The sequence below is a fragment of the Talpa europaea genome (assembly GCF_964194135.1).
Source record: "Talpa europaea genome assembly, chromosome: 9".
Classification (NCBI taxonomy): Eukaryota; Metazoa; Chordata; class Mammalia; order Eulipotyphla; family Talpidae; genus Talpa; species Talpa europaea.
In genome coordinates, this window is record NC_140076.1 from 94,911,990 (window position 1) to 94,926,339 (window position 14,350).

The 14,350-nt window shown below is 35.8% G+C and overlaps 1 protein-coding gene across 6 annotated transcripts in view; it reads right to left on the minus strand.

Annotated features, from left to right (window-relative positions):
* EVI5 (ecotropic viral integration site 5) overlaps positions 1 to 14,350 on the minus strand; it is a gene marked incomplete at both ends in the record, with an annotated part of 175,135 nt that overhangs the window by 69,225 nt on the left and 91,560 nt on the right. For all 6 annotated transcript variants that reach the window (XM_084243965.1, XM_084243964.1, XM_084243961.1 and 3 more), the window contains one exon: positions 11,839 to 11,985. In XM_084243965.1, coding sequence (XP_084100091.1) covers positions 11,839 to 11,985 — 147 coding nt within the window. The remainder of the gene's footprint in view (positions 1 to 11,838; positions 11,986 to 14,350) is intronic.

Sequence of the window (14,350 nt, forward strand, 5' to 3'; positions counted from 1 at the left end):
TATTGCTCGAAATATATATTGCCAATTTGCATATAGCCATAATACATGTTCTCTGTACCTAGTGCTGTGTTGGTAAATGCTTAACAATCAGCTCTCAGGTGAATGTGTATGTACATTAATTTTTTATTTTATTTTATTTTATTTTTAAATATTTATTTATTTATTTGTACAAGCACTGGGTACGGTCAGAAGCGCAGGAGGGTGAGAGAATTCACCAGAGCCAGGGCGGGGAGCAGAACAAGCAGAAGGACTGAAAACACTGCTAAGGGGAGCAGCGGGCGACAGGAGAGGTCTGCATGCCATGTGGGACCCTTGCCAGTGGCCGGGGATCAAACCGGCGCTGCAGAGGCTGCGGGCAGCTTCGCAACCCAGCGCTCATCCACTGCGCCACCAGGGGAGGCCCTGTACGTACATTTACATGCATGTGTGTGTTGCATGCATGTATACATGTGTCCATGTATAAGTTTATTGTATATTTTAATATAAACTGAATCAGAGAATATACAGTACACAACATGCAAACTATGACATACAATACTTCTTATTGTAAGTTCTATATAATTAACATTTTCTCACATAATATTTCCACTGATTTTTGCCAAACTCTTATATCCACAGCCACCAATAGTTGAAACTGAGGAATAAATGAAGTTATGATATGAACGGGTTAATGTTAAAGAAAAGATGAAATTAAATGAAGACTTAGAATTCCACTCATTTGTCAATGATATGAACAAGTGTTTTGCTGATTTTGACAACAGTAATCAAATACTTGAAGAAAATTTCCTAAATATTTCTGTACTATTCATAATGAAAAGGCTGACGATACAACAACCTTTTAAGTCTTAGTCTAAATTAACTATCCTGAGCGGCCATATAAAACTTTTCCTTAAAAGAAAACCAATCAGGCTGACATCAGACTTCTCCGAAGAAACACTACGGGCAAGGAGAGAGTGGAGGGACATAGTCAACAGACTCCAAGAAAACAGATGCCAACCAAGAATACTCTATCCCGCAAAGCTCTCCTTCCTCTTTGAAGAAAGAATATGGACCTTCCCAGACAAACAGAAACTCCGGAATTTCATTGCAACTAAACCCCCACTCCAAAAAATACTACAAGGAGTCCTAAAGCCAGAACCTCAGAGTGACGAATAACAATGAAAGAAGGCCAAAAAAAAAAAAAAAGTTATTAAAAGAATAAATAAATAAAATCAAAGGAAAGACAAACACAATGGCAAATACAGATGTTAACATATCAATATTAACTCTAAATGTAAATGGACTAAACTCTTCAATAAAAAGACACAGAGTTGCAGCCTGGATTAAGAAACAAAACCCAACCTTTTGCTGTCTCCAGGAAACACATTTAGCTACAAAAGATAAAAATAGGCTCAAAGTTAAAGGATGGAAAACAATCCTACAAGCAAATGGACCAAAAAAGAAAGGAGGAACAGCTATACTTATATCAGATAAAACAGATTTCAAACTCAAAAAGATAAAAAGAGACCCCAATGGTCACTACATTATGATCAAGGGGACAATACTTCAAGAAGAAATAACACTCATTAACATATACTCACCAAACGAAGGAGCACCAAAATATATCAGACAACTGTTGTCCTCTCTGAAAACAGACATCAGAGAAAACACATACGTAGTGGGAGACTTCAACACACCACTATCAACAATGGATAGATCAACAAGACAAAAAATAAGTAAAGAAACCAAAGCTCTAAATAAAGACCTAGAGCAATTGGGCTTAACAGACATCTATAGAACACTAAACCCCAAAAAAACAGAGTACACATTTTTCTCAAGCGCACACGGATCATTCTCCAGGATCGATCACATACTGGGGCACAAGACAAACATCAACAGATACACCAAGATTGAAATCATATCAACCATCTTTTCTGACCATGAAGGCATCAAACTAGAAATAAACCATAAAAAGAAGGCAAGGAACTTTCCTACCTCATGGAGATTAAAAACCACACTACTGGAAGACCATTGGACTAATGAGGAGATCAAAGAAGAAATTAAAAAATTTTTTGAATTGAACGACAAGGAGGACACCAATATCCTAAATGTATGGGATGCAGCAAAAGCAGTAATAAGAGGAAAATATATAGCAATAGAAGCTCACATCAAGAAACAAGAAAGAACGCAAAGAAACAACCTAATCTCGAAGCTCAAAGATCTAGAAAAAGAACAACAAAAAAACCCCAAAACCAGTAGAAGAAAAGAAATAATAAAAACCAAAGCAGAAATAAATGAAATTGAAACTAAAAAAACAATCCAAAAGATCAATGAAACCAAGAGCTGGTTCTTTGAAAAAATCAATAAAATAGACAAACCCCTAGCCAGGCTCACAAAGGAAAAAAGGGAGAAAGCACAAATAAACAGGATCATCAATGAAAGAGGAGAAATCACAACGGACACAGCAGAAATCAAAAGAATAATCAGTAACTACTATGAACAGTTATATGGAAACAAGTTTAACAATCTAGAGGAGATGGACAAATTCCTACAACTCTACAATCACCCAAAGCTAGATAAAGAAGAAATAGAACACCTAAACAAACCAATTACAATTAGCAAAATTGAAATGGTAATCAAAAACCTCCCCAAAAACAAAAGCCCAGGACCTGATGGATTTACAAATGAATTCTACCAAACATTCAGAGACGAATTAGTGCCTATCCTTCACAAACTCTTCCAAAAAATTGAGAAGGAAGGGACAATACCAAACACGTTCTATGAAGCCAACATTACACTAATACCAAAACCGAACAAGGACAACACAAAAAAGGAAAACTACAGGCCAATCTCCCTAATGAACACTGATGCAAAAATCCTCAATAAAATTTTAGCTATCAGAATCCAACAATGTATCCATAAGATAATTCACCACGACCAAGTTGGATTCATTCCAGGGGCACAAGGATGGTTTAACATCCGAAAATCAATCAACGTTATCCAACACATCAACAAAAAGAAATATAAAAACCATATGATAATATCAATAGATGCTGAGAAAGCTTTCGACAAAGTGCAACACCCATTCATGATAAAAGCCCTTGAAATTCTTGGGATACAAGGAACATACCTCAACATCATAAAGGCCATCTATGACAAGCCAACAGCCAGTATCATTCTCAATGGTGAAAAGCTGAAAGCAATTCCATTAAGATCTGGAACAAGACAAGGATGTCCACTCTCACCATTGCTTTTCAATATAATACTGGAAGTCCTAGCCAGGGCAATAAGACAAGAGAAAGACATCCAAGGAATCCAAATAGGAAAAGAAGAAGTCAAAGTATCACTATTTGCAGACGATATGATATTATACATAGAGAACCCCAAAAACTCCACAGAAAAGCTAATTCAACTCATCAATCAGTTCAGTAAAGTGGCAGGATACAAAATCAACACGCAAAAGTCAGTAGCCTTCCTATACACAAACAATAAATCTGAAGAAGAAGAAATCAAAAAGACCATCCCTTTTGTTATTGAAACAAAAAAAATCAAATATTTGGGAATAAATCTAACAAAAGAGGTAAAGGACCTATACAAAGAAATCTATAAAACACTGTTAAAAGAAATAGAAGAAGACACAAAGAAATGGAGAGACATCCCCTGCTCATGGATTGGAAGAATAAACATTATTAAAATGGCCATCCTTCCAAAAGCAATATACAGATTCAATGCTATTCCAATCAAAATTTCAATGTCATTCTTCAAAGAAATAGAACAATTATTGATGAAATTCATATGGAATCACAAAAAACCCCGAATAGCCAAAGCTCTCCTGAAAAAAAAAGAAGGGAATGGAGGCATCACACTCCCAGACTTCAAACTATACTACAAAGCCATAATCATCAAAACTGCATGGTATTGGAACAAGAACAGACATACAGACCAATGGAATCGAATAGAAAATCCAGAAATAAACCCACAGATTTATGGTCAACTAATCTTTGACAAAGGAGCAAAGACTATGCATTGGAGCAAAGAAAGTTTGTTCAATAAATGGTGCTGGGAAAACTGGGTCGCTACATGCAAAAGAATGAAGCTTGACCACCACCTCACACCATACACAAAAATCAACTCAAAATGGATTAAAGAACTAGACATAAGACCTGAAACCATAAAATATATAGAAGGAAATATAGGCGAAACACTACGTGATTTGCACATCAAAGACATCTTTACAGACACATCACCCAAAGCAGTGATAGTGAAGGCAAAGATAAACAGCTGGGACTATATCAAATTAAAGAGCTTTTGCACAGCAAAAGAGACAATAACAAAAACAAAGAGAAACCCCACCAACTGGGAGAACATTTTTGCACCCAACACTAATGATAAAGGACTGATCACAAAAATCTGCAAAGAGCTGATGAGACTCAACAACAACAAAGAAAATAATCCAGTCAAAAAATGGGCAGAAGAGCTTAAAAGAAACTTCTCTGAAGAGGAAATGCAAATGGCCAACAGGCATATGAAAAAATGTTGAACATCACTTGTCATCAGGGAAATGCAAATCAAAACTACCATGAGATACCATCTTACACCAGTGAGAATGGCACATATTAAAAAAAACTAGCAACAACAAATGTTGGCGAGGGTGTGGAGAAAAAGGAACTCTTCTGCACTGTTGGTGGGAGTGCAAACTGGTCCAACCACTGTGGAAAGCTGTGTGGAGATTTCTGGACCTACTAAACATAGAGCTTCCATATGACCCAGTAATTCCACTCCTAGGTATTTACCCAAAGGACACAGAAACATCAATTCCAAAGAACACCTGCACCCCTATGTTTATAGCAGCACTGTTTACAATAGCTAAGCTTTGGAAACAACCCAAATGCCCAAAAATAGATGACTGGATCAAGAAGATGTGGTACATATATACCATGGAATATTACTCAGCATTCAAAAAAGATAAACACATGCAATTTGCTGCAACATGGATGGCGCTGGAAGGGATCATGCTCAGCGAAATAAGCCAAAAAGAAAAAGAAAAATACCGGATGGTCTCACTCATAGCAGGAATCTAGAAAACTTAAATAAGGGACCAGGAAAATGAATAACTATAAGAAAGTGAAAATCAAAATCAACAAAAAACTATGAACCAGAGACACTTTTAGGGGGGCGGGGGCGGGAGGGGAGGGATTGGGGTCAGAATGGGGGGCTGCAATTGTATGGGGAATATAACAATAAAATTTATAAAAAAAAAAAAAAAACTTTTCCTTAAAAGGCTAGATACCAATATTTAAAACTGTGGGCTACAGAGTTGATCACAAGTACTCCATCTGCCACAGGTGTGTGAAAGTGGCCACAGACATTACATAAATGAATGGGGAAGGCTGTATTCCAGTAACAGTTTACAAAAACACAGCCAGGCGGGTTTGTGCTATGGGATATATCTTCCAACTCCTGGTCTAGACAACCAATAAGACAATAAATCAATATAAATACTCCTTTCAAGCTAAAAACACAACATGACAGAACCCAGAGTTAGGAAGAAATGTGCAGCAGCACACTATTATACGGTATTTCCATCTCACAGGTATAAATAACCTCATACAGATGATAAAATATAAAAATAATTAGAAAATGATGTTTAAGAATTTATTACCTTTGTTTTATCATAATTTGCTTAATTGTGGTAAAGTTACAATTTTAATATGATTGCTTATCAGTTATGTCATAAAATTCCTGAAAATTGGTTCTTCGAAGATTTTACTTCTCTGCTCTAACATACCACTGTGTCTACATTTAATAAAATCACAACCTGGGCCTCCCCGGTGGCGCAGTGGTTGAGCTCTGGGTTGCGAAGCTGCCCGCAGCCTCTGCGGCGCCGGTTCGATCCCTGGCTGCTCCCCAGCCACCGGAGGAGGGTCCCACATGGCGCGCAGACCTCTCCTGCCGCCCGCTGCTCCCCTCAGCAGTGTACTTCGGTCCTTCTGCCTGCTCTGCTCCCTACTCTGGCTCTGGTGAATTCTTTCACCATCCCGCGCTTCTGACTGTACCCAGTGCTTGTATAAACAAAAAACAAACAAACAAACAAATAAATAAAAACATGCCTCTATAAAAAAAAAAAATAAAATAAAATCACAACCTCATCCTGTCTGTCCTTTATTTTAAACACTTGAATGGTACTCAACATCTTGAGATAATGTCCACGTCTTTATACAGGTGTCCTAGGTTCTCTTTGATTTGGCTCTCAATTTATGCTCTAGCTTCACATCTCATTGGTATTTCTCACCATACTCCTATGGAGCTATCAACAGAATGAATGTCTTTTAATTCAAACAAACCTGTGGTTCTTTCTCACTTACGCTCCTCACACATGGTATTTGCTTTGCCCAGTGAACTCTGTAGCCTTTCCTTGATTAACTGTAACATGTCCTCAAGGTCTCAGCTTAACCATTCTTTACTAGTCTCCCTTGGACCATTTGCCTAACACTAAATTTCCATTACAGTGTTCTATGCATATCTTCCGTCATCCCTTTACTCACATTGCAGTGTATGTAACTGTGTGTTTACTCTGGTGTATGTCCTTCAATAAGTGAAAGTTCTTTGAGGACAGGGTCTCTCCAATAGCCACCAGCACCAATATGCATCCATGTGTGTGAGTCACCTATAAAATCTTCTCCTTTAGCTTCAGTTAAGCCTTCAGATGACTGTGGTGTCATGAAAGACTCTAAATCAGGACCATTTGGTGAATTTGGTCCTGAATTTCTGACCCACAGAAACTCTAGGATATTAGTTCTTATTGCTACTTTAATCTACTAATTTTAGAGATAATTTGTTAGGTAGAAACAGATAACTAATACATTTATACTCTACTGATTTTAGTTAACACTGCATATAAATATATCAATCAAGTGAAAAAATAGGGAGCATCAATTTTCCCCTGACTTTTACCTCTCTCTAATCTAATCATCAAGTCTTGGTTCTCTACAAAAATACATCCAGAATTGATCTATTTCTTTAGTGCTGCTGCCAATACTTAAGTCCAAGGTAGCATCTTTATCCTGTACTATTACCTGAAGTTCTCGTATCAAAGCTCTCTCCAACCTCACCTCAAATCCATCTCAACACACAGAAGCATTTGTGTCTTGAAAAAAGAATCACATTAATTGCAATAAGCAATATGCGCTAATAAATGTTAAAATTAGTTACTTAAACTTTAAAGATATTTGCACAGCCTCAAAATGTTGCCCCTAAAATATTTATTACTTTTGTGGTGGTATTAGCCTAGGTCCACAAATTCTTTGACACTTTTCTGTTAAGGAGGTGTAGTTTAATATCTCTGATCCCCTTGGACTATAGTCTAGACTTAGTAACTTGACTGTGAAAAACAGTAAGAAAGGAAAAAACCTCTACAGTGGGTAAAGCTGGCACATGCCAACTAGACCAAATGACTTAAGTTGAATACTAGAAAACTAAAACATATCAACACAATAGGTCCTCCTGAGAATAAGTGCTGAAAAGACACTAATCCCTGCATTCTTTCCTTAAATACCTTGTTTAATCATTACAAAATACCAGACAATCCCAAATTGGAAGATAATCTACAAAATACCTGATCAGTATTCTTTAATAATTAAGCTAGTGAAAGACAATGCACAGAAAACTCTGTCACAGATCAGAGGAGACTGAGACAGTACAGGCAATCTGAGTGAAGTCTATAGTTTACAAATATCATTGTACCAATACCCATTTCTTAATAATGATACAAGCACCATGATTATTCAAGATGTTAACATGAAGAGTAGCTGATTAAAGCGTATATGGGTGCTTCTGCATAGCAAAGGAAATCATCAACAAAATGAAAAGGAAACCCATTGAATGGAAGAAAATATATGCAAATCATGTCTGATGATGGGTTAACATAACAAAATAAATGGAGAGCTCATAACTCAACAGCAAAGACAAGCAACAATCCAATTAAAAAATGGGAGATGTGGATAGACATTTTCCCAAAAACAAAATATAGACAGTGAACAGGTACATGAAAAGATATTCACTATCACTAAGCATTAGGAAATGCAAATCAAAACCACAAGATATCACCTCACACCTGTCAGAATGACTACTATCAAAAAAACAAGAAAGAAGAAATGTTAATGAGGATGTGGAAAAAGGGGAACCCTTACGCATGGTTGATAATGTAAATGGTGCAGCCACTATGAAAATAGTACTGAGTTTTCTCAAAAATTTAAAAATGGATCTGTTCACATTCCTTTTCTGGGTATTTATCCAAAGAAAACAAAAGTACTTTTAAAAGATATATGGATCCCCATCTTTATTGCAACAATATTTACAATTGCCAAGATACGGAAACAACTTAAGTATTTATCAAAGGATGAATGGATAAAGAATGTGTGGTACATGCACACAATATACAATTATTCAGCTGTAAAAGAGAATGACATCTTACCATTTGAAATACTTTTATAGTTACAGAATAGTGGATGGACCTAGAGGGCATTATGCTACATGAAACTATGACAGGGAAGGACAACTACTGTATGATCTCACCTATATGTAGGATCTAACCAAAAAAAAAAAAAAAAAAAAAGAAGAAAGAAAAACCCAAGTTCATGGATACTGAGAACAGAATGCTGGCTGCCAGAGGCAGTGAGTGCAACAGATAAAGGGGATCAAAATGTGCAAAGTTCCAGTTATAAAGTAAATCATGTATTTCAAAGTTGCCAAGAGTAGATCTTAAAATGTTCTCATCACATGAAAAGTTTGTAACTATGCACGGTGACAAAAGTTAGACTTCTGTGCTGTTTATTCTGTGATATATACAAATATCATGTCATTATACAATACGCCTGGAACAAAGTTATATGTCAATTATACATTAATTTTTAAAGAAGGTCTAGGGGAAAAAATAAAAAAAGGTATAAGGGAGCTCTCTGTATTATCTTTCCCCCTGTTCTGTAAACATAAAAGTATTTCAAATAAACAGGGAAAAACAAAATCAGATACAAATATATGAAACAGAAAAACAAGTTATGTCATGTTGCATCTTCTTAAAACATTTCAGCAACCTCTCATAGCATTAAAGAGTAAAGTGCAAACCCATTGCCATGGGTTTTAAGAATCTGTATGGTAAGAAGTGGAGTCCTACCCTACCTCCCTGGCTTTACTTCATTCAGTCTTTCCTTATATATGAGACTCAGCCCTCCAAATCCTTTCCTTCTTTGGGGACTTGAATTCTGACTTATCTGCTAAAATAAATTCTAAAAGGACATGTCAGAAAGTAGTAATAAAAGCTTGGGAAAAATAATGGAAGGAGCATGTCATATGGTCAAGAAAAGAATGAGATAAAAGGGGCCAATGGTGAGACTACTGTTTTTATTTATATTCAGTTAAAAAAAATGAAAGTATTATGAAAAATGTGTATATATTAAGCTATTAAAATGTATGTTAAATACAAGCAACAGGTTTATTTCTTCCTCTTCCCTTCCTATCTTTAGTAGTGCAGAGTTGCAAAATATAATCAAAGTAAACTTTCATTGGCTTTTTTTTCACTTACCATTAATTTTTATGCAATTTTACAAATTTGTCTATGAATTAATATACCATTTCTTATGGATTTATATGTATCTATGCAAAACTAGAGAATATAAAATCTTTCCATAATCTTTTAGATTTACAGAGGAAATTCCTCATTCTCATTACTAACATCCTGAGGGCCATGTATATTTTGGAATTTTACATTTCAGGCAAGTACTAGGGTGCATAACTATCTATTAGTGTTATCCAGCAGGATCTAAGGCAGTGTCCATGATGAAAAAGCATACTCAACACAAGGAAACAATGAAGTATAACTATCCATAAATAAAAATTTAAAGTAGTCATATATCAATTCAAATCAGGTTTTGCCTCCAAATGAATTGGTGTGCAATTTATGAAAAAAATGTTTGGGTTCAGTGTGTTAGGATTTTCTATGGTGCATCATAGATTTGTACTATTTCATCTTTAAGTATAGCAAGTCAAATTTGGTTGTAGAGAGATGATCATGTTAGTATTAAAAATGCTACCTTGACATTTTACATGAATAAAAAATATAATGAAGTTTAATAATTACTTTATGATCATATAAATAAATGAAAATAATGAGATTTATATATTAATGGACTGGCTTTAATTGAGTTTAATTGTTAAGGATTAGCTTCCTTAGCAATGTCAGGTTTGTTTTTGAATTTCTGCAACGTAACAAGGTAAAATACATATATTATCAAAATGTAATAGGTAGTAGGGGACACTTAATGCACTACTCATTCTTGCAATCTGCAAAAGGCACTACAAGGAATTGATATAGCTTAAACTCGGGGAGGTATCAGAGTCAGCATCTGTAATATAATTTTTAATGAACAATTGAAAATTAAATAAAATCTCATATCAATTCTTAAAAATCCCTAAAATTCTTACTCAAATCCCATCATGTAGATAAATTCAAAGAAAACAATGATTTTCATCAGCAAACTCCCCAAATATTATTATTTCCAAAGAACACTTCATTTGAGGATCAATATTAAGTCCAGCAACAGTGTTATGGACATATGTTTAAGAAAAATTTATACTAACAATGAAAAAAAGATCAAATTTAGTTCTTAACAAAATCAAGACAATATAGACAACATAGCATGACAAAACGAAACTGATAAAACCTCATGTCACATCATTTCATTTTTAAAATAGTCTAGTCATATTCCTTCAAGAGGAACGACTCCTAAGTTGGTACAAATTTCAGTACTGCCTACAGATTTCTGTCAGCGTAAATTGTAACAGTCATGCATATTTATTAGGATGTAATTTCATCTCTGGATTTCAGTGACACTGATAAACCACTCAAGCTTCACTCTTGGTTTTTAATGACACCAGAACAAGTTGATGGAATTACAGCTTTATATGTGCCATTGAAAGTCTTATTTCTTATCATAGAATAATAAGGCTAGAATCTTTAAAGGGCATCATTTCTGTTATCTCATCATGGAAAGATAAATGTCTAGTTTATTTTTTAAATCCCATAAATTGTCCTCAGTAATACATTCTAGTGCTCAGACCAGTCTTTGCTCTAGTCATTTCTCTCACACACAGCTCCCCCTCACCTTCCAACCCACACCCTCTTCTCTCTGTCTCACCATGGCTATACTGTAAATTTAAGGGAAAAATATACATGCATTCAAATGCCTTTTCATGCTTCATGAATCCAAGTAATTCATATAACAAAGAAGTGATTAAAATAATGGGAAATTAGCCAATTTCCCCTACCCATTGGTAGGGACACATTTATTTTCTATTCTATCCAGAAAACATACAACAAACAACACTGATTGCCCACAAATAAAGGACCAATCAAAGCTGAGTTGCTCTAACCTTTCTAAGTGCTTGTCTTTGGTTGAGACATTAAAACTTCAGCTAAACTTTTAAGATTTAAAATTTTCTTATTTATGTTCTTGTTATCTCTAATTTTTTTTACTGCTGTGATATTGGTTTACAACACTATGTATTTTAGGAGTACAGTTTCAAAAAAAGTTTTGATTTCAAACAGAAAATGTAGAGAGATATCAACTTAATTTCCTGCACATTTACCCAAGTGGTGGAAAATGAGGTTTCCTGCTTGGAATCCACCCCAGAACAATATGAGCTAACCTAGTCTTAAAGGAGCCACCATACGAAATTCAGGAAAAGTGGACATTAGAAGACTAGCCCTTTTAATCCAGTTTTAAGATAATCTAGTCAATGACAAGAAAAAACAAACAAAAAGATGTATTGACAAAAACATATAGTAGCTAGTTATATATTTACCTTGCATTCAATCTCTGCTTGTTTGCGTTTTGCTTCACTTAACTGAGTAAGCAGTCCTTTGTTCTGTGCAGAAAGATATTGCACCTTCTCCTGTAGATTGAGTGCCTCTTGCTCTGCTCTTCGAAGATGGTTACTATTGATCTGGTTCTAATAATTAAAAATATAAATACTGAGACTACAAACAACAAGACCTGAAAAAACCTATAAATTACTAGCTACCCATTTGATCCCTCAACATTATAAAAAATACTAATTATGTCAATTTTATTCAAATAAGTACAAAAAATACTGAAATTGTTTTAAAAATCAAGTCATCCAAAGGAATACTTGAGGTCCATATTAGAAAGTCCTGTTACTTTTTAATTTATAATTTATATAATGAACATCTATTGGCTATAAGGATGTTTATATGGAACTTGAAGGTATTAATTTCAAAACAGACAATGTGTTACAACATAAGAACACACAGGAATATGACAAATATAACTCCTCTTTGGAATTCTCAAAAGAAAACACAGACTGACTGAAAGGTACCATCACCATTTACTAGGCTCTGAGTTCCTTACTGTGTCATAGGTCATGAAATGGGTAGGTATAGCTTAGTCTATTTTTATGTAGCATGGACTGGTTCTGAATTCTCACTTGCTACTTGGTGATTAAGTGAACTGGTATTATCAGTGAGTAGTTCCTCATTTGAAAATTGTAAAGACAAAACCAAACCAGTAACAAATCCTGGATATCTGGGTGTAGAATTGAGGCTACAAGAGGGGGAGGAGGAGGCAGGAGAGCTGAGAGGGGATGGTGTAATAGGCTGTGGTGGAAAACTATGGGTGTGTTAGTGGTGGATGTGATGTGGCAATATATACCTGAAGGGTGTGATCCTATACTTCTAATCATATGCATTTTTGATAATGATACTGTCTCAAGTTAAAAAAAAAAAAATATGGATCACTTAATAGATTTGAGGCTCCACACTTCCTACCATTTCAGGTTTCTCCAGATTTTACTTATCATTACTTTTTTTCACTTTCAATAAATGAATATTGTTCATTTACAAAGTTAAGAGTGAACTTCTTAGTACAGTATTCAAATTGGCACACAGCCTCTTTTTACTGTCTTACCACCTACCATTAATACAAATAACTAGACTTCAGAAGGACCTTCAACGTAAGCTGCAAAGAATCCCCACAAATGAAAACTCCTCCCTCAACACCTAAATTCAAATCCATGGTCCAAAATTACAGAATACACACATATAAACAAAACTCATGAACTGACCATGAGTGAGAAATTGTAGACAAAGAAATGGCAAAAATGGATTTTTATGAACCCAGATAGGGACTGTGTTTACTACATGAGTAGTGTCCACTACTCATGATTGATACCAGAAAGAAACTGTTCAATAAAACAATAGAAACAAAACAATGCAAAACAGGCAGGCAAATCCAAATGAGCACTGACTCCATAAAACAACAACATCTAGGGCTTCCCTGGTGGCACAGGGGTTAAAACGCAACCTAGGAAGCTCGCCACTGCAGCATGAGTTCGATCCCCGGCCAGGGAGATACCCATATGGTGCAGCAGACCTCTCCTGACTTGCCTGTTGCTCCTCTTAGCAGTGTATTTCAGTAGAGCTGCCCATTCTGATCCCCACTATGTCTCTGGTGAATCCTCTCACCATCCACAACTCTGGCCTGTACCTCAGTTCTTGTATGTATGAATAAATAAATCTTTAAAAAAAAATTATCATCTAGTAGAGGTATAAAAAATCTATAAAAAGATGTATAAAAATAATGAGATGTGGGCCTCCCCTGTGGCGCAGGCAGTTGAGCGCAGCGCTGTGAAGCTGTCTGCAGCCTCTGCAGCACGGATTCAAGTCCAGGGCGGCCAGGGAGATTCCCACATGGCAGGGCAGACCTCTCCTGTCTTGCCAGCTGCTCCCCTCAGCAGTGTATTTCAGTCTGCCTGTTCTGTTCCCTGTTCTGTCTCTTGTGAATCCTCTCACCCCCCACAACTTGGGCCTGTACCCCAGTTCTTGTCTGCATAAATAAATAAATCTATTAAAAAAAAAACAAAAAGTATAAAATAAAACTTCATATATATCATAATAAAAACTTTATTTTTGGTTGGGGTTATAGAGTCAGAAAGATCATTGCTACCAGCCCTTCCATTGATAAAAAAGAAAAAGCCAGTCTAACTCTAAGTTCATGAACCAGAGGGATGAAATAACAGGGCAACTAAGTAGTCCAAAATCTATGGAGCTATGGGAAGGATGCAGCTGGAAGTGATTGAGAACATTTTAGCTAGAATAAATATCAAGTTGGCAGAGGTGAAGTATGGGCTGATCAAAGCATATAGAGGCCACAGGCACAGCAGAGATCACAAACTCTTGCACAGTTTTTCTTAGTGGTTCCCTTCAGGTACACACAAAAAAACTGACTGATGAGAGTATTCAGAAAGAGATCTCCATGGCACAGGCCTGCAGGAGAGAGATAGTAGCCTGTATAGGAAG